Source organism: Hypanus sabinus, chromosome 14 (assembly GCF_030144855.1).
Source record: "Hypanus sabinus isolate sHypSab1 chromosome 14, sHypSab1.hap1, whole genome shotgun sequence".
NCBI lineage: Eukaryota > Metazoa > Chordata > Chondrichthyes > Myliobatiformes > Dasyatidae > Hypanus > Hypanus sabinus.
Genome location: NC_082719.1, coordinates 45,260,268 through 45,285,180, shown reverse-complemented (window position 1 = coordinate 45,285,180; position 24,913 = coordinate 45,260,268). Strand labels below are relative to the sequence as shown.

The 24,913-nt window shown below is 44.0% G+C and overlaps 1 protein-coding gene across 3 annotated transcripts in view; it reads right to left on the bottom strand.

Annotated features, from left to right (window-relative positions):
* LOC132404706 (putative methyltransferase NSUN7) overlaps positions 1 to 24,913 on the bottom strand; it is a 107,592-nt gene that overhangs the window by 67,301 nt on the left and 15,378 nt on the right. Inside the window, exon 4 of one of the 3 annotated variants that reach the window (XM_059989085.1) lies at positions 7,276 to 7,334. The exons of the other annotated variants lie outside the window; for them this stretch is intronic. Coding sequence (XP_059845068.1) covers positions 7,276 to 7,334 — 59 coding nt within the window. The remainder of the gene's footprint in view (positions 1 to 7,275; positions 7,335 to 24,913) is intronic. 3 annotated transcript variants of the gene reach the window in all.

Here is a 24,913-nt window from a genome sequence, read left to right as displayed (position 1 = left end):
AGAGGGCATACAAGGAAACCAGAGCTGTTGGGAAGATAGAGGACTGGGGAGGTTTTAAACACTTGCAGAAGGAAACTAAGAAGGTCATTCAGAAGGAAAAAATGAATTATAGGAGGAAGCTGGCAACTAATAACAAAGAAGATACTCAAAGCTTTTCTAAGCATATAAATGATAAAAGAAAGTTGAGGATAGATATAGGACCAATAGAAAATGACACTGAAGACACTGTAATGAGAGATGCAGAGATGTTAAAGGAACTTAATGTGTATTTTGCATCAGTCTTCACAGCGGATGACATCTGCAGTATACCAGAGATTCAAGAGTGTCAGGGAAGTGAAATAGGTGCAGTAAAAATTACGACTGAGAAGGTGCTCAGGAAGCCTAATAGTCTGAGGGTGGATAAATTTCCTGGACCTGATGGAATGCACTCTCGGGTTCTGAAGGAAGTAGCTGAAGAGATTGCGGAGGCATTAATGATGATCTTTCAATAATCGATAGATTCTGGCATCGATGGCCGTTGGCGGAAGCGTCTTAATACACTGGGCAGAGGATGGTGCTTGGAGAAGCTGTGCCGGAGGGGATGGTCAGAGACTGGGAGGTTCGACGGACTTGGAGTCCGCTCCAGTCAGGTCACTTTCATTGTGTGCTGCGTCTGCGAGGCTGAGTCGGGTGGCGCTTTCATTGCATGCTGCGTCTGTGAGGCTGAGTTGGGCGGTGCCACGGAAGTCCATAGCGGGGGTATTCCCTTCTGCCACTGGCGTGGGATGACGAGTCAAATCGGGACCCTGAGGACTTGTGGAATCTGTGTGGTGGTTTCTTTCAAACTTAGTCTTTTAACATCTTTGGACTATTTTTACTGTGCCCATGGTCTGTTTTTTTTATCAATTATGCTATTGTTTGCACTGTTGTAACTATTTGCTGTAACTATGTGGTTTTGTGCAGGTCAGTTTTTGGTCTTATTTGTCTGGTGGAGTTGGAGCTCCTTTCCGGAAACGCGCTAAGATGGTAGCACAAAATTAATACGCAGCAGCCACTCCAGAGTCTGGACTGGGGATTGCCAAATTTTCTGGTGTAGTCTGTTTTGTCATATGCTTTTGTGATATCATTCTGGAGGAATGTTATCTCATTTTTTAACTGCATTGTATTTGTGGTTTCTAAATAACAATAAACTGAATCTGAATTGTACTGGATGACTGGAAAATTGCAAAAGTTATTCCGCTATTTAAGAAGGCTGGAAGGCAGCAGAAAGGAAACTATTGACCTGTTAGCCTGACATCAGTGGTTGGGAAATTGTTGGAATCGATTGTTAGGGATGAGATTACAGGACACCTGCATACACATGACAAGACAGGTCAAAGCCAGCATTGTTTCCTGAAAGGAAAATCCTGCCTGACAAACCTACTGCAATTTTTTGAGGAAATTACAAGCAGGATAGACGAAGGAGATGCAGCAGACGTGGTGTACTTGGGTTTTCAGAAGGCCTTTAACAAGATCCTACACATGAGGCTGCTTAGCAAGATAAGAGCCCATGGAATTACAGGGAAGTTACTAGCATGGGTGGAGCATTGGCTGATCAGCAGAAAAGAGAGTGGAAATAAAGGGATCCTATTCTAGCTGGCTGCCAGTTACCAGTGGGGGTCCAAGGGAGTTGATGTTGGGGTCTGCTGCTTTTCATGATGTATGTCGATGATTTGGACCATGGTATTAATGGATTTGTGGCTAAATTTGCTGAAGATACAAAGATAGGTTGAGGAGCGGGTAGTGTTGAGGAAACAGAAAGCCTGCAGAGAGACTTAGAAAGTTTAGGGGTATGGGCAAACAAGTGCCAATGAAATACAATGTTGGAAAGTGTATGGTCATGCACTTTGGTGGAAGATGTAAATGGGCAGACTATTACTTAGATGGGGAGAGAATTCCCAAAATGCAGTCATGCAAAGGGACTTGGGAGTCCTTATGCAAGATACCCTAAAGGTTAATACAAAGTACACTGCAGATGCTGTGGTCAAATCAAGATGTACAAAAATGCTGGATGAACTCAGCAGGTCGGGCAGCATCCGTTGAAAGGAGCGGTCAACAGATGCTGCCCGACCTGCTGAGTTCATCCAGCTTTTTTGTACCCTAAAGGTTAACCTCCAGGTTGAGTTGGTGGTGAAGAAGGCCAATATAATGCTGGCATTCATTTCTAGAGATACAGAATATAAGATCAGGGATGTGATGTTGAGGCTCTATAAGGCACTCTTTAGACCACACTTGGAATATTGTGTGCAGTTTTGGGCTCCTCATTTTAGAAAGGATATACTGACATTGGAGAGGGTTCAGAGAAGATTCACAAGAACGATTCTTGGAATGAAAGGGTGACCGTATGAGAAATATCTGGCAGTTCTTGGGCTGTGTGCCCTGAAGTTCAGGAGAATGAGGGGGGATCTCTTAGAAACATTCCAAATGTTAAAAGGCCTGAACAGATTAGATATGACAAAGTTAATTCCATGGTGGGGGATTCTAGGACAAGCGGGCACAACTTCATGATTGAAGGATGTCCTTTTAGAACTGAGATGCAGAGAACTTACATTAGTCAGAAGGTGGTAAATCTGTGGAATTTGTTGCCACGAGTGGCTGTGGAGGCCAAGTCATTGGGTGCATTTAAGGCAGAGATAGATAGGTTCTTGATTAGCCAGTGTATCAAAGGGTATGGGGAGAAGGCAGGGGAGTGGGGATGACTGGAAGAATTGAATCAGCCCATGATTGAATGGTGGAGAAGACGGTGGGCCGAATGGCCCACTTCTGCTCCTATATCTGATGGTATTATGCATACCAGTCTAAAACAACCTATCTACTATAACCACTAAGAACATATATAGGTTAAAAAAAAAAGCACTGATTGAGTCTGCACGGTGATAAATCGAGGAGTTTTAAGAAACCTGCAAAAGGTAAGAAATCATAAGATTAAAATACATACATAGGTAAATCTGACAAAGGTGTTAATTCCAGCCAAAATGAATGACTTATTTTGGCTGGAATAATCTTCTAGCTATCAGTCATTAACTTACAGTGTTCATTATAGGCACAGCATAAACATACCAGCATATGTATTTGGATCACTCATTTGGTGTTCTTTTTTTAAATGGGTATGGGCTTCGGGCTCCACCATCTTTTAGATGGAAAAATTCCCTCCCATTTCTCCTTCTCAGCCTTTGATAAGATCCAAGATGGGAGGTTGGCCATGACTGTTTAGTCGCTTGGCTTCAAGATAAGTAGTGCATTGGATTAGACGCTGGCTTCATGGGAGAAGCCAGAAAGTGACAGTAATTGGTGCCTCTCCTCTTTGACTAGGAGCCTGTGATAAGTGGTGTGAAGCAGGGATTGGTACTGGTTCCACTGTTGTTTGTCATCTATATCAACAATCTGGACGATAATGTGGTAAACTAGATCAGCAAGTTTGCCGATTGGGAGTATAGTGGACAGTGAGGAAGACTAGCAAAGTTTGCAGCAGGATCTGGGTTGAAAGATGGCAGATGCAATTTAATGCAGACAATTGAGAGGTGTTGCACTTTGGGAGGACCAATCAGCACAGACGAGATAGGCCTAAGGGCCTGTTTTTGAGCAGTAATGCTCTATGACTAGGAGTCTCATGCAGACTTCCAATAATTTAAAATAACACTTTTATTTCATTAGGAACTTGACGATATTTGGCACCAAAGACTTCCAAATTTCTGCACGTATGGTGGAAAACGTTGACTAGTTGCATTACAACCTGGTATGAAGCCTCCAAGGCACAGGACTATTCAAACATTGTTTACTCAGCCATTTCCATCAACATTTTAAGGACATCTCCTTTCCCCCTGCAACCAGATTTCTGAATGATCCATGAACACTAACTACTTCATTATTCCTCTTTTGCACTTTTTTTAAAACTTAGTGATTTTAAAGTCTTACTCTATACCAGTGCTGCAAAACAACAAATTTCACATCTTGTAAGTGATAATAAACCTGATTTTGATTCTCCAGTTACCCTCTCTGCAAGATGAATTAAGTACTTCCAGTTCACACCAAAGCTTTTTTTAAACACCTGAATGAATATTCCATCAGCTCGTTTCTACCCAACAACATCCCCAAACAACCTATCCTGGTTAATTTTTCTTCATACCTAAGATTTTCTAATCATAGCAACATCCTTGTAAATCTTCTCTATACTCTCTCCAGTGTTTTCACTTCCTGTAATGTGGTCACCAAAAACTGTACACAACAGTCTACCTGTAGCTTTTATATAGCCAATTTTGAAACTTGCCTTGCTAATTCCATGATGGTATACTCCAAAATCTCCCTTTATGTTCATTATAATTCTCCTATCCAACAACTTACTGTGTTTTTGTCTGCAATTGCTTATAATTTTACAATTAATTTCAATTTGCCATTTTTGTCCACCCAACCAGTTCATTGTTGTCTTGTTGCCTTCCCATACCCCTACAATTTTTGTCCTTCCCCACTATCAACTGTAACAACATCTGCAAATATCATTAACCCCATAGAAAGCAATGGAACCTAGAAAAGAGCCATGAGTTTCTCCCTTACAAGACATTTCATTCACTAAAACCCCAAACATTAGCCTTCGGTTTCTGCAATTGACATAACTTTGGACCCAACTTGTCACTTTCCCTTGGATCCCTTCAGCTTTTATTTTTCTGATCAGTCTGTCAAATAGAATGGCATCAGCCTGCTATCATCTAACTTCTAGAAAAGAATGGGCTTCACATTAACCTCAAGTTAATACAGCACATAATTCAAACTCAATATTTAGTATAATGTTGAATTTAAAATATAAACAATGAGTAAGTGAAAGAAACAGAAAAAATGCAAAAGCCCCAAAAAAAATTACAATAAGTTTCAAAACGTTTCAATAATAAGCATTAGAACAATTTTGGGTAACACTCATTACTTTTACGACTACCACACTGCTCTCACTTGTAAATCATAGTGACCATATTGCACTGGAGGTCAGTTGGCTATTATTTGACTGTCACCTTACATGGCCTTACAGTCTACTTGTACTCAACCATTCATCACATGCAGATCTCAGTTGGCTCAGCTGGTGACCGGGTCCAAGTGACAGACTATTGCTCCTTTTACTTCTTGTACCATTGCTCCACTTGCTCGTAACATGTGGCTATAAAGTCAAGTCAAGTCGCTTTTTATTGTCATTTCAACCATAAACTGCTGGTACAGTACGCAGTAAAAATGAAACAACGTTCCTTCAGGACCATGGTGTTACATGAGACAACACAAAAACTACACTAGACAATGTGAGACAACTCAAGGCTACACTAGACTATGTAAAACAACAGAAAAACTACATAGGACTACATAAAGTGCACTATAATTAATTAATAAATGAAACAATAGGCACAGTAGAGGACAAATTACAATATAATAATAAATGCTATAGATGTCAGTCTAGACTCTGGGTATTGAGCAGTCTGATGGCTTGGGGGAAGAAACTGTTGCACAGTCTGGTCATGAGAGCCCGAATGCTTCGGTACCTTTTCCCAGATGGCAGAAGGAAGAAGAGTTTGTATGAGGGGAGCATGGGGTCCTTCACAATGCTGTTAACTTTGCAGGTGCAGCGTGTGGTGTAAATGTCTGTAATGACGGGAAGAGAGACCCTGATGATCTTCTCACCTGACCTCACTATCCACTGCAGGGTCTTGCGATCTGAGATGGTGCAATTCCCAAACCAGGCAGTGATGCAGCTGCTCAGGATGTTCTTAATACATCCTCTGTAGAATGTGATGAGGATGGCGGTTGGGAGATTAACTTTTCTCAGCCTTCACAGAAAGTAGAGATGCTGCTGGGCTTTCTTGGCTATGGAGCTGGTGTTGAGGGCCCAGTTGAGATTTTCTGCCAGGTGAACACCAAGAAATTAAGTGCTCTTAACGATCTCAACGGAGCATCCGTCAATGTTCAGTGGAGAGTGGTCGCTCCGTGCTCTCCTGAAGTCAACAACCATCTCTTTTGTTTTGTTTACATTCAGAGACAGGTTCTTGGCCCTGCACCAGTCCGTTAGCTGCTGCACCTCCTCTCTGTACAGAGAGGAGATTTAAAAATTACTTGCAGGGGATGAAGGAGGGAACATCAGTGAGAGTGGTGGTGCAGAACAAGGTGCGTCACTATGAAGAGATGATGAATGCTCATACCAAATGCTAAAAAAAATATTATGAGGGGAAGCAGAATATGACAAAATCTGGAGCGTTGAGTATACCCAATTATTCAATGTTTCTCTTCCTATTGGCCTTAGATACTTGAAATACTAGAAGCTTCGCCTCTCTATGCTGCCAGAAATTGCTTGGTCACTTACTACTCAGAAAGAACCAGTCATGTACAGTAGAGAAACAAAGTACAAATGAACCAATTACTAAAAAATTGTGCTACAAAATAGCGAAGCCATAAAGAAAGAAAATCAGACAGTAGGTTTATTTCCACAGCAAAATAATTCAAAACTTGGGAAATATGATAAAACTGCTTCAAATTATGTCATAATGATGGAGCTCTGTTTTAAAACGTTTTTCTTCTTCATTTTCTACACTCCTTTTGAGGCCTAACAGTACAAAACATTATTTAAGTTTCATGTTTACATAATAAACAAAGCACAAGTTGAAATATGTTTTAATAAAGCTTCCGTACGTAATAAAAATCTGAAATGAATACAAAAAGAACTAAAAATGCTCAGCAGTTCAATCAGCAATGTGTGAAGAGAGAAAAATGATAATATATCAGGTCACTAACTCTTTATAAAAACTGGAAAAGTGAGAGATAGGATCTTGATTCTTGGAGCCTTTCAGAATGTTAGGGCAATACTAAGAACATAATACTGTTGAAACTAGATACAATAATTCAAAATTATCAAGAATAATGTGCCTACCAATTCCTTCCCCTTCTCACCCAGTTAGAATGGCTAGATCAAGCAGGTACTGCTCTTCGCAGTTGATTAGATGGCAACAACAATGATCCAATATCAGTGCACTTAAATGCAAAGGCCCTTCCTCCCTCTCCCTACAAGCCAAATGTGAAAACAAAGCTGTTGTCTCATGAATTCAAGATGGGCCTTAGAATCTTCTGGTGTGAATGGCTTAACTATTACACTACACCTCCTTTAGCAAATACCATATATCAGAAGATAATACAAGTGATCTGATATGGAACTGATCTTGGATAGGTTTCAGACATTCATGTTACAAATGTTGAAAATGTTCTGTCTTAACTATGAAAACAGTGGCTACTTACAACTGGCTGAGATGGATAAAAACAACTGTTAATCATTATTTCTTCTAAGATATCTTGATCTGTTGAAAGGGAAACAGTAACAAATTTATTATGATATATTAGCACATCCCATATTAAATCCAGACCAACTCAACACATTTATGAAAACAAATATAAATGTTTATGACTTATAGTACAGTATATTTAGAAATTTAAGTCTTGGAAATATAATTTGAAAAATTTAAAAAACAGATAAACTAGCACATTTTTAGTTTTCTTTTTACAGGTGAAAATCTTATTGCGCATGTAACTCCCTCTTTAAAAGTGTCTCTGCATTTAGTAATAAGGAACACCCTTACATCATTTCCATTTGGTAGATCCAATCCAATGGCATATACAATATAGTAGAGATTTGTATGTCACAGACTTTTCTTAAGGATATTTCTGTACTAATTACAAATAATCTTTCAAATATCATACATAATTATACAAATTAATTGAAATATTTGTATATTAATCAGCTGACCACCAAAATTGTTATCCACGATACCTCTGACCACAACTATTTCATTACCTCATTAGATTATTCACACCATTCACACACCAGGAAATGTGCAAACATCTGAAAAGAATTGAATTGCTTGCCCATTTGACGTTTAATTCATAGGTAAGGAATGTTTCAAACGTCAGTCTCTCTTCGCCACAACCCCATCAACCATCCAATCAATATTTACTATAGATATGTTGAACAATGCAATCATCCACGAGTTCCAATAGAGTTGCTAAGGTGGCTTGATACAATCCAAATAGTTCATTTTTATTAATAGACAATCCAGATAGTTTACTTTCAAAGTTGAACCAAAAAAGGTTGACCTTTTTCTTTATCAGTTGGAAAGACAGACATTTGCAAATATCTCACACTGTAGCGGTGTGCTACAAACAGCGCTAAAATTACGACACGGAGTCGGTAACTGCAGTCGAAGGAAAAACTTTATTCGAAAACTTCAGCCTCACTTTTAAGCCTCTGTCAACCGGCCCCCCATGGCGAAGAGGCTCCAAAGCTCTGTGCTCGCAAACCCCCGTAGGCTATCTAATTGTGAGTCGGTTCGCATACGCTAGGAAATGAGCCGCCACATAACCCCCCCCCAGAACCGGCGATACACCCCCCAATGTCCACAGCCTGGGCCAGAACCTGCTTGGGAGGTCGGCCTCTGCGCCGAGGCGCCGGAAACTCGGCCGGTTGCGCCAGGTCCACATGGGCCGGCTTGAGGCGGTCCACCGTGAAAACCTCCTCCTTCCCCCCAACGTCCAGCACGAACGTGGACCCGTTGTTCCGGAGCACCGTAAACGGCCCCTCGTATGGCCGCTGCAGCGGTGGCCGATGCCCGCCCCTTCGTACAAACACAAACTTACAGTTCCGTAGGTCTTTGGGTACGCAGGTCGGGTGCCGCCCATGCTGTGAAGTGGGTATGGGGGCCAGGTTACCGAGCTTCTCGCGAAGTCTGCCCAGGACTGCAGCGGGTTCTTCCTCTTGCCCCCTCGGGGCTGGTAGGAACTCCCCGGGGACGGCCAGGGGCGCGCCGTATACCAACTCGGCCGACGAGGCGTGCAGGTCGTCCTTGGGCGCTGTGCGGATGCCGAGAAGGACCCAGGGAAGCTCGTCCGCCCAGTTGGCTCCTCGCAGGCGGGCCATGAGGGCCGACTTCAGGTGACGGTGGAAACGCTCCACTAACGCGTTCGACTGTGGGTGGTAGGCAGTGGTGTGGTGCAGCTGAGTCCCCAAAAGGCTGGCCATAGCTGACCACAGGCTGGAGGTGAACTGGGCGCCTCTGTCGGAGGTAATGTGGGCTGGTACACCAAAGCGGGATATCCAGGTGGCGATCAGGGCTCGGGCGCAAGATTCGGAGGTGGTGTCGGTGAGCGGGACCGCCTCTGGCCATCTTGTGAACCGGTCCACGATAGTCAGGAGGTAACGCGCTCCGCGCGACACTGGCAGGGGGCCCACGATATCCACATGAATGTGGTCGAAACGCCGGTGGGTGGGATGGAACTGCTGCGGTGGGGCTTTGGTGTGCCGCTGAACCTTGGCCGTCTGGCAGTGCATGCACGTCCTGGCCCATTCACTGACCTGTTTGCGGAGTCCGTGCCAAACGAACCTGCTGGAAACCATCCGGACAGTTGTCCGGATGGAGGGATGCGCCAAGTTATGAATGGAGTCGAAAACACGTCGCCGCCAGGCTGCGGGGACGACCGGACGGGGCTGGTTGGTGGCGACGTCACAGAGTAGGGTCCTCTCACCTGGGCCCACGGGGAGGTCCTGGAGCTGCAAACCAGAGACTGCAGTCCTGTAACTCGGAATCTCCTCATCTACCTGCTGTGCCTCTGCCAGTGCCTCAAAGTCAACCCCTTGGGAAAGGGCATGAACGGTAGGGCGAGAGAGCGCATCCGCCACGACATTGTCCTTACCCGAGACGTGCCGGACATCCGTTGTGTATTCAGAGATGTAGGACAGGTGGCGTTGCTGGCGGGATGACCAGGGGTCGGATGCTTTCGTAAACGCAAAGGTAAGCGGTTTGTGGTCCGTGAACGCGGTGAAGGGCCGGCCTTCTAGGAAGTACCTGAAATGCCGGATTGCCAGGTAGAGCGCCAACAGTTCCCGGTCAAAAGCACTGTACTTGAGCTCGGGTGGCCGCAGGTGTTTGCTGAAAAACGCCAGGGGTTGCCAGCGACCTGCGATGAGCTGCTCCAGCACCCCACCGACTGCCGTGTTTGATGCGTCCACTGTGAGGGCGGTAGGGGTGTCCATTCTGGGATGTACTAGCATTGCGGCGTCAGCCAAAGCTTCCTTCGTTTGAACGAAAGCGGCGGCGGACTCCTCGTCCCAGGTAATGTCCTTGCTCGGACCCGACATCAGGGCGAACAGGGGGCGCATGATCCGGGCAGCTGAAGGGAGGAAGCGGCGGTAGAAATTGACCATACCTACGAATTCCTGAAGGCCTTTGACCGTGGTGGGTCGGGGGAAGTGGCGGACCGCATCTACCTTAGCGGGCAGAGGGGTTGCCCCGTCTTTAGTAATCCTGTGGCCCAGGAAGTCAATGGTATCAAGTCCGAACTGGCATTTGGCAGGGTTGATTGTAAGACCGTACTCACTCAGTCGGGCGCAGAGTTGACGGAGGTGGGACAGATGCTCCTGACGACTGCCGCTGGCTATGAGGATGTCATCCAAATAGATGAACGCGAAGTCCAGGTCCCGTCCCACCGCGTCCATTAACCGCTGGAACGTCTGTGCGGCATTCTTCAGGCCGAACGGCATGCGGAGGAACTCGAAGAGGCCAAACGGGGTGATGAGAGCCGTCTTGGGGACGTCGTCAGGATGCATCGGGATTTGATGGTACCCTCGGACAAGGTCGACCTTGGAGAAGATCCGGGCGCCGTGCAGGTTTGCCGCAAAGTCCTGAATGTGCGGCACAGGGTAGCGGTCCGGTGTGGTAGCCTCGTTCAGCCTGCGGTAGTCGCCGCACGGTCTCCAGCCCCCCGTCGCTTTGGGCACCATGTGCAGGGGGGAAGCCCAGGGGCTGTCGGACCGCCGGATGATCCCCAATTCCTCCATTCTCTGGAACTCCTCCTTCGCCAGTCGGAGCTTGTCCGGGGGAAGCCGCCGAGCACGGGCATGGAGGGGTGGTCCCTGTGTCGGGATGTGGTGCTGTACGCCGTGCCTGGGCATGGCTGCTGTGAACTGCGGTGCCAGAACCGATGGGAACTCCGCCAGGACCCTGGTGAAGTCGTTGTCGGACAGCATGATGGAGCCGAGGTGAGGGGCTGGCAACTGGGCCGCGCCCAGGGAGAACGTCTGAAAGGTCTCGGCGTGTACCAGTCTCTTCCTGGGCAGGTCAACCAGCAGGCTGTGAGCTCGCAAAAAATCCGCACCCAGAAGCGGTTGGGCTACGGCGGCCAGTGTGAAGTCCCACGTGAACTGGCTGGGGCCGAACTGTAGCTGCACCTGACGGGTGCCATAGGTCCTTACTGTGCTGCCATTCACGGCCCTCAGGGGGGGACCCGGTGCCCTGCTGCGAGTGTCGTAACTTGTCGGAGGTAAAACGCTGACCTCAGCCCCAGTATCGACCAAAAAGCGGCGTCCCGACCTGCTATCCCACACATACAGGAGGCTATCCCGATGGCCAGCCGCCGTAGCCATCAGCGGCGGCTGGCCCTGGCGTTTCCCGGGAACTTGCAGGGCGGGCGGCAACGGCGGGCTTCTGCGCCCCACCGCTGGTGGTAGAAGCACCAGTGGTCATTGGGCCGGGGGTTAGTGGGCTCTGCGGCCGGGCCTGGACTGGTTTGCTGCCGGGAGCGTGGCTGGGAGATCTGTGCGATGGACGCCCCGCTCACCTTTTTGGCGTTCCACAGCAAGTCCGCCCGGGCTGCCACCTTCCGGGGGTCACTGAAATCCGCGTCGGACAGCAGCAGGCGTATGTCCTCGGGCAGCTGCTCCAGGAATGCCTGCTCAAACATGAGGCCTGTGTGTCCCTCGGCCAGAGACAACATCTCGTTCATTAAAGCCGATGGAGGTCTGTCTCCCAAGCCATCCAGGTGCAGTAAACGGGCAGCCCGCTCGCGCCGTGAGAGTCCGAAAATCCTGAGGAGCAGGGCTTTGAATTCCGTGTACTTGCCGTCTGCCGGGGGCGACTGTACGAACTCCGCGACCTGGGCAGCTGTGTCCTGGTCGAGGGAGCCCACCACGTAGTAGTAGCGGGTGTCTTCTGAGGTGATCCGGCGAACGTGGAATTGGGCTTCGGCTTGCTGGAACCATAGGTCCGGGCGCTGTGTCCAGAAACCCGGCAGTGTCAACGAAACCGCATGAACAGAGGCGGCGTCGGTCATTTCTGGTCCAAAAATCGTTTGGACCGTCGGGGTCACCAATTGTAGCGGTGTGCTACAAACAGCGCTAAAATTACGACACGGAGTCGGTAACTGCAGTCGAAGGAAAAACTTTATTCGAAAACTTCAGCCTCACTTTTAAGCCTCTGTCAACCGGCCCCCCATGGCGAAGAGGCTCCAAAGCTCTGTGCTCGCAAACCCCCGTAGGCTATCTAATTGTGAGTCGGTTCGCATACGCTAGGAAATGAGCCGCCACAACACAAAATTTCAATATAAACATTGGTTTCAAAGTTAATCTGATCATGATTTTCTCCATTATCTCCAAATATTCAAGAGTAGCCAATAATATTGTCATTATGTATCATTGTAATCATTAAAACAAATAAAGAAGCAGTAAGCTCTTTTCAAATGGGTAAGGAGAGAGGAGGGAAATAAAATACTCAATTAATTTTCCAGATTGGAATCGAGAACTGTAGGTCTTATTCTGGTATGCTTCATGGCTGAACTATTACATATGAAAATTTAAACAAAATAGGTACATATAGAATATTTACTGCTGCCAAATCTACATCAGCATCTAAACAAGAATAAACTGAATAAATAATGCTTTCCAGTGTAGGAATGCCACTATGTTTAGTCTTCTATAGTCAATTTACAGAACCAAGTTCTATGCAGGTTGTAAATATCTTCAAAGATGCAGACCAGGAGAGCACCAAGTCTAGAACTAGTGTTTTAAACTTAAATAAAACCAATTACAGAAGTATGAAGACAGACTAACAAAGGCCAACTCACCATATGCCTTCTTAACCACCCTATGAACTTGTATAGTAATTTTGAGAGATCTCCAGATCTGGACCCCCAAGATTCCTCTGTTCCACCACACTGCTAAGAATCCTACCACCATTAACCTTGTATACCACCTTCAAGTCTGATCTTCTAAAGTGCATCACTTCACACTTTCCTGGATTGAATTCTATCTGCCACTTCTCTGCCCACTCTACATCCTGTCTATAACCAGTTGTAACCTACTACAACCTTCTACACTAACCACAACACCTCTAACTTTTGGGGCATCTGCAAACTTATTAACCCACCCCTCCACTACCTCATCCTGTCCATTTATAAAAATCACAAAGAGCAGAGGTTCCAGAACAGATCTCTAAGGAACACCAGTAGTCAACAACCTCCATGCAAAACACTTTCTATCCACTACCAATTTCTGCCTTCTCTAGGTAAGCTAATTCGGAATCCATGCAGTCAGACCTACATGGATCCCATGCTTCATGACTTCCTACATAAGCCTATGATGGAGAACTTTGTCAAATGCCTGACTAAAATCCATATACACCACATCCACTGCTCTACCTTTATCAATTATTTCTGTCGCCTCCTCAAAAAAAACTCAATTAGGCTCTTGAGGCTCTGCCCCTCATAAAGCCATGCTGACTATCCCTAATCAGAGTATGATTCTCCAAATGCTCATAAATGCTGTCCTTAAGAATCCTCTCCAACAGATTGCCCACTACTGACATAAAGCTCACTGGTCTACAATTCCCAAGATTGTCCCTATTGCTTTTCTCGAATAACAGAATAATACTTGCCACACTCCAGTCCTGATATTTCTCCTATGGCCAGTTAGGATGCTAAATGCATCGCCAAAGGTGCAGCAATTTTTCTCTTACCCCCAGGGAATGGCTCATCCTGCCCCAGGGGCATCTATCCTAATGTTTTTCAGAAGTTCCAACACTACATCTTTCTTAACCACAGCATGCTCCAACACACTGCCTGTTCTTGTTGACCTCACATTCAAAGCCTCTCTCTTTGGTGAGCACTGAAGCAAAGTATTCATTAAAGACCTCCCCTAATTCCTCCATCTCCAGGCACATGATTCCACCTTTATCCTTCACTCTAGTCATCCTTTATCTCCCACCTACTTGTAGCAGCTTTGGCGATTTCTTTAATTTTACTTGCTAAAGCCTTCTCTTGTTGCTTTCTTTCTCTCTCCTCAAAGGGGGCAGTGGAAAGAAAACTTTAAAATTGTTTACTAAAATTTTATTCTGCAGCAATTGTGGTGAGATGGTTCAGCTACTAAATTGAATAGATTATGGAAAACACCTTTCCTGTCTGGGGCTTCATCAAATCAATATAATCAAAAATATGTATTACCTTTAGAAAGTCAAAATGTAACACAAGCATAATCTATACCACTATTATTTAAGAAAAAGAGTGGAAGAAAATATATATTTTTAAAAGGTACTAATTCAGCAGTGCAAGGGTTTAAAGCATGTCTGCAATTAAAATGGAGTTGCCTTTTAACAGTCCCCAGCAGAGCAAGCAGGCTCACCTAGAATACATGTAATTCATGAGGCCTTGAGACATGTAATTGTAAAATGTGTAGAGATTCAAGATAAATTTGTTTAGGCATTAAGTCAATTCAGACCAGCCCTGTGCTGAGTGTAATGAAAGATTTTGTTTCTCTATTAGGGAGGATAGCTGGTTTCTTATTTTTATTCACAGATCTTGTAAAATGAGGAATAAAGCTTGGGCTTTTCAATGATATAAACGTATGCTACAACAGAGCTCACTGGACTTTGGAGATTGGGATCTGAAAGTGATGGGATCTGAAATGGTGATGGGACCTGTCCGTTCTCCAACCCATCCATTGTTCTGTGGAATTCCTGGTGGGGAATATATTGCTTGATTAATATTTTAGTAATTTTGCTTTGTTAAGAGCTTAACAAATTTCTAGTCTTGTGTTGTTGACCTGTCCTTTCTAGGCATTGATCAGCGTTCTCAAAATCTGCTACATCCCATTACAAGGCAATTTTATTCTGCTTGGATTTTATATTGTGGCAGGAAAACAAAAGTTTTGACAATTAACCCAGTAACAAAAGAAGAAAATTTGAATACAATAATGAACTACAAACATTTGTAGATGAGTCTGAAAGTATCTACAGTGCAGTGCAGTGACAGAGGTTAACAGATAAATGGAGTGGGAGGAGGCCAACTAAAATGATTGATCAGATTAACTGTCTGGGGAAGAAACTTTTAAAATGTTAACTTTTTGGTTTAATAGCTCTAAAGCACTTTCCAGTGCTCTAAGGAGTTTTTAGAAAGGACAGTTTGCATGGTGGGTAGTGCCCTCAATGGCAATGTACAAAATAACAACGTCAATGTCCATTATTTAAGGCCCTGTAGCTCCCAACATCATGGGTTTAATGCTGCATCCGATCTGCAAAGCAGAAAAGTCCAAGAGCAGCAACTAGGTCACAGGGATAAGCAATCACCCATCATGTTTACTTCTCCAATATTTTTTAATCAGAGTCGCTTAGAAACAGTTGAACATACAAGTTGAGTATGTTTTCAAATCAATGCTTCTGAAAAACACTCATTAAAATTTTAAAACTATTTCTTGCTGAATTTACAGCTGCCTCATTGAAATAAATGGGATTGCACTAAATGTGCCTGGTATAAAGGTGAGACACCAGCGATCAAGTTTACTGAGTTACTTAGATCAATTTGGTGGTTTCATTATGTATGAAATGATTGTGTAGATACACTGCGAGAATAAGAATTTGTTTAATTTCTTTGTTTTCTCCCTGCTTTTCCCCTGCACAAAACAAAAGTGGCATGGATCATGCCTCCGATTGATGGTGGCTTTCCGCATTTAATTGATTTTTTGAGATAATGATTTGAAGTAATTCCAGATAACCTATTCACCTTGAACCACTGCTCTACAATTTCAGGACTGTGTAGTTTTATAAATGACATCAAAAATTTCCTTTTCTATTACCTTATCCAGAAGTCCATTTGGCATATGTTCATTCTCAAAGGAAATTCTCCTGACACCAGTCCTACCTGCTCGTAATTTGAAATAGAGATTTGTTTTTCCCATCTGTCTGCCAAAGAATAATGTGTTGGAATTAACTTTTCTATAAAACACAGTAGACTGTATGCCAACAAGATCAACTTCACAAAGCTACTTTTTAGAAAAGGTAGGAAAGCCTAAAAGAAGCTCACAATCCAGTCAAGTTACACTACAAAATGGTTCTCCTTGGTCTCCTCCACATTTAATATTTTGAATATTTGTATCGTTTCCTAACAACTAACCACCAACTACACTATGTGTGTACCAAACACACTACACAACTACACTACTAGATGTGGTGACTATAGCTCATTATATTACAGAACTCAAATAGACATAACTTTTCAACTATTACTGGGGTAACTGAAGTACATTGGTGTGGAAGTCTGCAATATGCTGACAAGTACAACAAACTACCAGCACAACACATGCACCTTTAAACATAGCACTGATACACAATTATCTTGCTATTTTCCAAGAACAATGCTTGGAAAACATTACATCAATCACAAATTCATAAACTCAAAGAGGATGTTTGTATTGAAATGTCTTCAATGTACACTATAACATAAATGCTGTGCTATCAGTGCAAATAGATTTTTAAAAAATTGAGAACATGCAAAAAAATATTGTTGATGTAAAATTTTAGTAGCAAATGTTTATTAAAAAATCTTGGAAAACGGTAAGATACATCATATAAGTGTTAGAAACCAAAAGGGATTTTGGGATTTATAAACAAAGGCTGAGAAGTTCCTTTACAACTATAGAATCACTCTCTCAACCTGACCACCACACTAAGAATGGTGTGAAAACACCTAAGGAGAGATTTACTATAATGATTCATTAATAAGGGATTCTAACTTTAAGATTACACTGGAAGAGTTAAGAGTTGTGCTCCTCAAAAAAAAGTACTGTCACTGATATACTAACTGGGCCCATAATACACGCATTCTTCATGCAGAATTGGCATTTCAGTTAGATACTGATCATTGTAAATTGTATGTTTGAATTCCTTACACGCAAGATTAATCGCCATTCACAAAAGAAGTGTTGTGAATGCAATCAAAACTTCAAGCGGACAGCCAATGATATTTTGAAATTAGTAGACAGTAGAGCCTTAATTTTCACATCTTTCTATTGTACTTATCTTGTCTCCACCTATTGTGTAAAGGTACAATATGTTTTAGGTAAGGCAAGGTTAGCCTGGGGCAGTTGTCAAGTGGGCCCTTGAAATGAGACCACAGGAGACACCTCTGCTTATGACAGATGAAATAGGCTGGTTTGATTGCAACAGTGTGTTTTCAAGCTAGACGAGTGAGGCCTCTGTAGTGAGACTTCTCCTCAACACAATTTTTGTCCTGTAGAGGACAACAGGAATCATGCTGAGTTTCAATAATGCAGAGCCTCCGAAACTCCACAACAGTTTCATCAGGGCCACAGTGCAGATTGCCAGCGTTTCAGCAGTAAATGACATTGATGGTCTGACTTGTACCACATAGTGTTACACTATGTGTTAGTCGCCAGCTTCTCCAGTAGTGCTGAGGCTATGTTAATGCTTTCATGAGCCAGTCTGTCAGGTTTCCAGTACCGGAATACTACAATCTACAAACAGTCTGTCTCCATAGTCTTTCGATGGCAGGGCCACACAGTATGATGTAGAGAAAGAGTAGGCAGCTGGTAAATCTCTATTGTACTTCATAGGCCAGACATTGGCAGCCACTCCATGGCTTTGATTCGGGCCAAAGATCCCCTTTTAGAAGGAGCACCCCTGGCAGCCAGTGATAGGCCACATACCCAGTCAGTACTGTTAATGGGATTTGGAGTGTCACCAATAGTACAGACATTTTACGTACTGTTACCCAAGTCTAGTCCCATCCCTTGTTGGTTACAGTAACATACTTCACTCCTACCCCTATAAAACAGCTTTGGATCAGTAGGGTTATGTTATCGTTTTAAGTAGATTGATACTATCCCTCAAAACAGTTGTATTGGCAAGAGTCATTCCTATGGACAGTGCAATCTTGTGCTCCCTTTAGTGTTATAATTGTGTTATCAAGGTGAAACATGGAATCAAACTCACTATGATCCAGCTGTATAAATGCATTGGTAACCCACCTTCAAATGTACAAGAGTCTATAACCAGAGGTTCCTGACCTGGGGTCCATGGACCCCTTACATAAAGCTATCAGTCCATCACATAAAAAAGGTTGGGACCTCCTGGTATGGATGCTCCCTAGAGCACACCCAACAATCTGACCAGTTAGTATGCAACACATATTCATAACTCTTAGGCAGAAAATGGATGTCCAGATTACCAAAAACATATATTGCATATTGGTTACTTAAGGTGGGAAAATAGTCCATCAGTCCTTATCGAGGTTCTCTGGTCTGGTGGCACTACTACTTGAATGTGCACGGAGTGTACCTACTTCAGCTTTCCATTGACCTTTGAAGAGCTATATGCGGTCAGCAACATTTGGAATGGACTCCAGACAGATTTTTCTCCAACGGTAGGTTCAGACCAGTGCCCAATTGCCCAAATGGTAGGTCTGACACTCTGCAGCCAGCATGATCTTCTGGGTTTGAAGTACCCATTGATGGAAATCTTTAAGAGTTTGTGTTAGTGCTATAGAATATTGCAACCTGCTTTCACTCATAGTATGGATATGCACCTTTTTAATTAAAAAGGGAGGCGTGACTAGCAAATGCATGAGACGTCACAAAACTATCTCAAGTGGAGATAGGTCTGTTATGCAGTTTGGAGTGCAGCACATTGTCACGAGGGCCAATGGAAGCACCCCTGGCCCCTTTAGCTCCGTCTTCTTGTGCAATTTAGTTAAACTGCATTTCAGGGCCCCAGTCTGTCTTACAGCTGCCCCATAAAATTGATTGTGGCAAGGGCAGGTGAAATTATACTTACATTGTCAGACTTTTGTGAAGACCGTTATCCTTTGGGATTTTCTTGGTATCCCAAGATACAAGATGCAGCCAGTGACTAATAGCAATATTTTGCAGACAGCTCACAAAACTACTACTTCTTTTAAATATGCTTCTTCTGAACTATGATCAATTGTAACCTGTAAATTCCATTTTGATCATGTACTTTTTGCGATCTGACACTTTTGCTATCTCAGGGAATTCGACAAGATTAAGAGTGGAGTGAGCGGCCATCGTTTCCTAAGTTCAGAATGCAAACCCATGATTGGGTCCATTATTCCTCACTGATTAAAGCGTCCAGCAAGATTGAAATCAATGAGGACAAGAGCAGAAAAGGAGCAGGTGTTCAGCACAGTCTGCCTACATTTGACCAGTCTCCCTCTCTCACTGCTGCCAGAGGAAGGTGAAGGTTTGATTGCCTCAGCGTGGCTTGTGGCTATGGGCATCTTTTTCAGAGGACTCTGCAGTTTGATGCTTAACATTCTCAGTGCCGATGCGTTCTGCGGTGTGGACGCGCTTTTGGAGAACTCTGTGGTTTATGTTCACACGCTTCTGGTTACTCTTTATTTTTGTTATTTGCTTGATTTGATTGAGCTGCTTTGGCACTGAATTGGCTCTACAGCCGAGGCCTACAGTCATCAATGTAACACGAAACTGAACCAACTTGGTGACCATCACTCCTGGATCATTTCGGGGACACTGTGGTTTGATGTTTAATATTCTGCTCACTTTTTGCTGTTTGTGCAGTTTGTTCTTTTTTTTTTATGACAAAGCAGTAACAGCTGTATAAACACAACCCATACATTTAGGTAACTGCATTAAGTCCATTTGTAGGTACACAAATAACCTCCTGGGGAAGGGCTCAGTGGTGGCAGATACCAGTACTGTCTTCCAGGATTGTGTGTCTGGCAAATCATGCAGTTGCTGCTACTTTTCTTACTATGGTCAAGACCCTCTCATTATTGATTATACCCATCATCCTTTATAGTTTTGCACCTAATATGCTTCAGTCACTAAAGTCCTTTCAGCCTTTGACACATCATGCTGTAATTGTACTTACTCTTCAAAAGGATTTGGAAAGTATTTGCAGCCTGATCACAGTGGAGTGCTATGTGGCTATGTCGATCTGCCTCCCTACCAGAGGCATTTAGGTTTGGACCCAGGGATTAACTGTCAAATACAATTTATTTAAAAGCACATATTGTTTACTGACAAGCTTGAGTCTCAGTTGGCAACACAGTCTCTGCTCATAGAGCTTGAGAAAATCTGCAGCCAAGTGAGCCCAGAATACTGTTTGGAGCTACTGATATACAATGTTATCACATACATGTTCTGATAAGAGGTACACAGTGTAGTCCTCATGCAATAAACACTTCTTTGTTCATACATTATTCTCACAGCATGACTTGTCAAGCTGCCAATAAGTCAATTAGGTTTTAGCTCTTAATTCTGCATATTATTCCTCATTCCCTCCTTTTGTCAATTTATGACAACTAGGATTATCAATGTCAGGGTTGTTGTACATCTTAATTTTCATACTTGTGTAAGAAGGGTGGATAGTAACCCTTGGGATAAGCTGACGGGCCTCCTTGTCATTGTAGTCTCCATCCTCATTATTTGCACCTCGGTCTCTCTGAGGTCCCCCTTCTTCTACAGGGACTCTTTGTATAAATATGGGTGTAGAGTAAAAGCACTAGCTGACAAGGGGCCATAAACATCGAAAAAGTGCAATAACTATGAGTATTCCTGCAATGATAATAGCGTAATGTCGCACTATACCGCTCCATCCTGCCAAGATGCCACGAAAGGGCCACAATCCTCCTTTTGAGCTAAAGCCATGTAGGTCAGCCACGAATTTCCAGATTTTATTTACCTCCTTTTGAATGTGAAGGGAGAGAGAGGTAATGTTCTCTTATTCCTCTGGGATGTAGGTGCAGCACTCTTGTCCTAGAGCAGCACACATGCCTCCTTTTTCAGCCAAAACTCAAGGGCCATTCAGTTCTGTAAAACAGTCTGTCATAGTGCCATCATTTCAACTGTGATGGCCCTCACCTGATCCTGGATGCCATCCATCTCCTCCAAAACTGCGGCCAGGCTGATGATTTCCCTTGAATTATAGGCCGCCCCATAGAAAAGGAAAGCCGTCATCCAGAAGCGCTCCAGTTATGAGCTTCCTTGCTTTTGCCATAGGTGGGGAGGGTGCAGGTCCAGGGTTTTCAGCATTCGCATGTGGGGTACAAGGTAAGCCAGGAAGCAGCATCCCATCCAATTTCTGCTCCCTTGTTGGGCGTCCCAATGGCTAGCTGTCTCTCCTGGGAGCCACAAGTAGGCCCTTTCCCCATAAACCCGCAGTGGTTCAGCCATTGTATAAATGGCACAGGTGCTATTGTCCAGAAAGCAAGTCCCCTTACCTTTGAAATTACAGTAGCACATAGTATTTGCTGGTTGGTCAGATCTGACAACAGTGGAGGGCCATGATGTCTGGCCTCCTCATAAGATGTCTTTTTCCAGGAGGGGAAAAATGGACCAACCATCAAAGCAGTGGCAGCCAGTCTCCAATCACATCATTGGTGCAATTTTGGGCCTCACTAGTCTGAGTGTCATTAGAAAAGGCCCAGGCTGACCGTTATTCACTGCTGTTCAGTGGAATGGCTATTAACGCAACCTCCAACTTCCCATGGGGAGGAATCGCTGCACACACCCAGCAGGCAGATGCGTTAGTTTCCCCAATGTAACTATAGCAAAGCGACAGGAAGGCATTTGGCTTGGTTACTACAATACAAGTACTTAAGATTACAAGTATAGTCAGTGATAGCTTAGTCATGAGTGCACACATTTGACATGTCCTAGATATGTTCATTTCAGAAGTCCTTTGAGTTTGACTGCTGTCAGAGTGGTCAGTAACACTCGGTAGGGTCCTTTCCAGTGAGGCTCAAACTTCTTTCTAAGATGGTTCTTTACGAGAACAAAGTCTCCTGGGTGAACTCGATGCTCATTTTCCAGTTCCTCTCCTTCCCAATGGGCCTCCTTCACCTGCGAAAGCAAAGACCTGGAGAGATTTGGTTAGTGCCAGGATATACCCTATAATTTAATTCAACATTTGATTCAGGTCCATCTCAGATAATTTTGGGGCCAGCAAGGCAGCCTTCCAGGGGGCTCTTAACGGTCTGCCATATACTATTTCAGCAGCCGACAGACCATGTTTGGTCTGATATGAGTTCTTATCTGGAACAAGACTATCGGTAGCACTTTGAGCCAATTTTGACCGGTTTCTTGTCTTAATTTAGCCAATTTGTTTATCAGCGTCCTATTAGTCCCTTCAATCAGGCCGATGGCCTGCAGGGGTAATGGAATGTCTGTTTAACTCCCAGAGCCTGGCATAGTTGGGTATTAATCTCACCCACAAAATGCAGGCCTTTGTCAGATACAACCTGCTTTGGTACCCCGAATCTGGGAATGACTTCTTTCAACAAAATATGCAGCTTTGTTATCTGTGGTGGGATATGCTTCAATCCATCTACGAAAACATCAAGAATTACAAGATAATAGTGCACGTGTGGCAATTCAATAAAATGGAGTTGTAGTTGGCAGAAAGGGTATCTTGGCAATGGGATATATTCCTTTGAGCATGGGGTGCCTATTCCTGGATTATGTTCTTGGCATATCAGACATCATCTAGCAACATTCTCTGCTATTTTCTACAGGTTCGGGATCCACCATGATTCCAAACATTGCCTTACCATTCCCTCCTTGCCAAGGTGAGTATTGGTATGTACAAAATCTACAATGTAGCCCGGTATAGTTTCAGGTACGCAGACCTGAGGGGCGGGAGTAAGCCAGAGGTCCTCGGTCGGTGAGTAAAAACATCCAGCCATTTCCCAGGTGGCTTTCTCTCTTTCAGAGGCATCTCTCTGTAAAACACACACATCCTCAATTCCAGGCATACCGGTTGATTCAGAAACAGGGGAGTTCAGATCTTCCCTGGCAATTCATCATTTGGGCTCCGGTAAGGGCAGTTTGTTTCGCAGCTGAGACAGCTCTGTTGTTTCCACGGTCAGTCTCAGTAGTACCTTTAGTGTGTGCAGAGCATTTAATTATGGCCATTGTGAAGGAAGGCAGAGATGGCAGACAAAAGGTTGTCGATGTAAATTTTATTAGTGATGGGCATACCAGAGGAGGTGACATAAGCCCTAGCTTTCCAAAGTTGTCCTAAGTCATGAGTGACTCCAAAGGCATATCTAGAGTCTGTAAAAATATTGGCTGATTTCCCAGTGGCTAGGATGCATGCTCTACTGAGTCAAAGAGTTCAGCTTGCTGTGCCGAGTGAGGAGTAAGAAAGGAAACGGACTCCAGTTTCTATGTTGGATACAACTGCATAGCCTGCATGGCACTGGCCTTCAGTGTCTATAAAGGAGCTTCCATCTACATCAGGCATGGGCAAGCTACGGCCCGCGGGCCATATGCGGCCCGTTAAGCTTTTTAATCCGGCCCGCAGAACTTGATGAAATTATATTAATAAACCTTGTTAACGTTTTTCCCCCGCAATTCTGGCGTTTTTCCAATAGATGACGCACTCTATATACATTTGTGGCGATCCATTTCCTGGCACTTCCAAACCGGGTCACAATTAGCCAGTGTTCCGGCTAAGGGAGACAGCCTGCGGGGATTTGCGAGCACAGAGCTTTGGAGCCTCTGTGCCACGGGGGGCAGGTTGAGGGAGGCTTAAAAGTGAGGCTGGGGATTTCGAATAAAGTTTTTTTCTTCGACTGCAGTTACCGACTCCGTGTCGTAATTTTAGCACTGCATGTAGCACACCGCTACACATTGACCTTTGTTGAGGTGCAGCGTATTACTCCACATTTGCACTTTACTCTTTGTTCGGCTCAACCTATTTGTGTGAACAGGCGTTCAGCGTCATGAACATCAACAAAGCCAGCCACAGATCCAAGTTAACTGACCAACACCTCAGATCCATCCTGAGAATTGCCACAACAAAACTAAATCCAGACTTTGATGCGCTGGCTAAAAAGGGAGACCAACAACACTGTTCCCACTGAAATTAAAAATAAGTTTCTTCATTGTGTTATGTAAAAAATGCATTTGAAAATATTTTTTTCAATAAGCCTTACGTTACATGTCATGTCTGTCAAGTGATGGACATGAGTAGTGCATAGGTGCACGTACGTTCTCAAAATAAAAAATGCGCTCCAGACCAAATAACGCACTCCACATACTGGCGCGCTGTCACTGTTCTGTCTTTGTGCTGGTCGTTGTTGAGTTTTGGCACAGGGGACAATTGAATAAGAAGGAGCAGGACAAGTAGACCTGCATCTCCTACAGTTTTTGAAATAAAGACAGTCAGGAGGAGAGTGATGATGATAATATCTTGAAGGATAACAGAATTTTCAGTGCTTTAAAATAATAACTGTTACTATTAAAAAAAGCTGTATTTTATTCATTTAATTTTCAGTGTTTTAAAAGTCATTTCAATAAATAGCTAAATACCATGGGACTTCAAAGACAGATATTTTGTTGTAATGCATTTGTTCATTTTCAATTGAAATTAAAGCACATGTTTTCTACATGATATTTTATTTTCTCTAATGAGTGTATTACCAAAACACTCCATCCATCTGCTCCTGGTCTGGCCCCCCTGTCAAATTTTAGAACCCTTTGTGGCCCACAAGTCAAAAAGTTTGCCCACCCCTGATCTACATAGAAGACCAACTCTGGGTTAGCGAGGGGGACGTCAGACGTGGCAGGTCGGAATTCTGCCAATTGGTAATATATTGTTACACAATCATGGGGGGGTGAATCTAAACGCTCAGGTGGGCATTCTGAAAAGGTGGCTGGGTTCACAGTAGAACAGGGGAAAAAATGGGGAAGGGGGTTCTGTAGGGGAAGGGCCTCATATCTAGTGTGGCGGAAGTTGAAAGGCCCAGGAATTTTGCATCTGAGTCAGTGTAGTGTATTAAG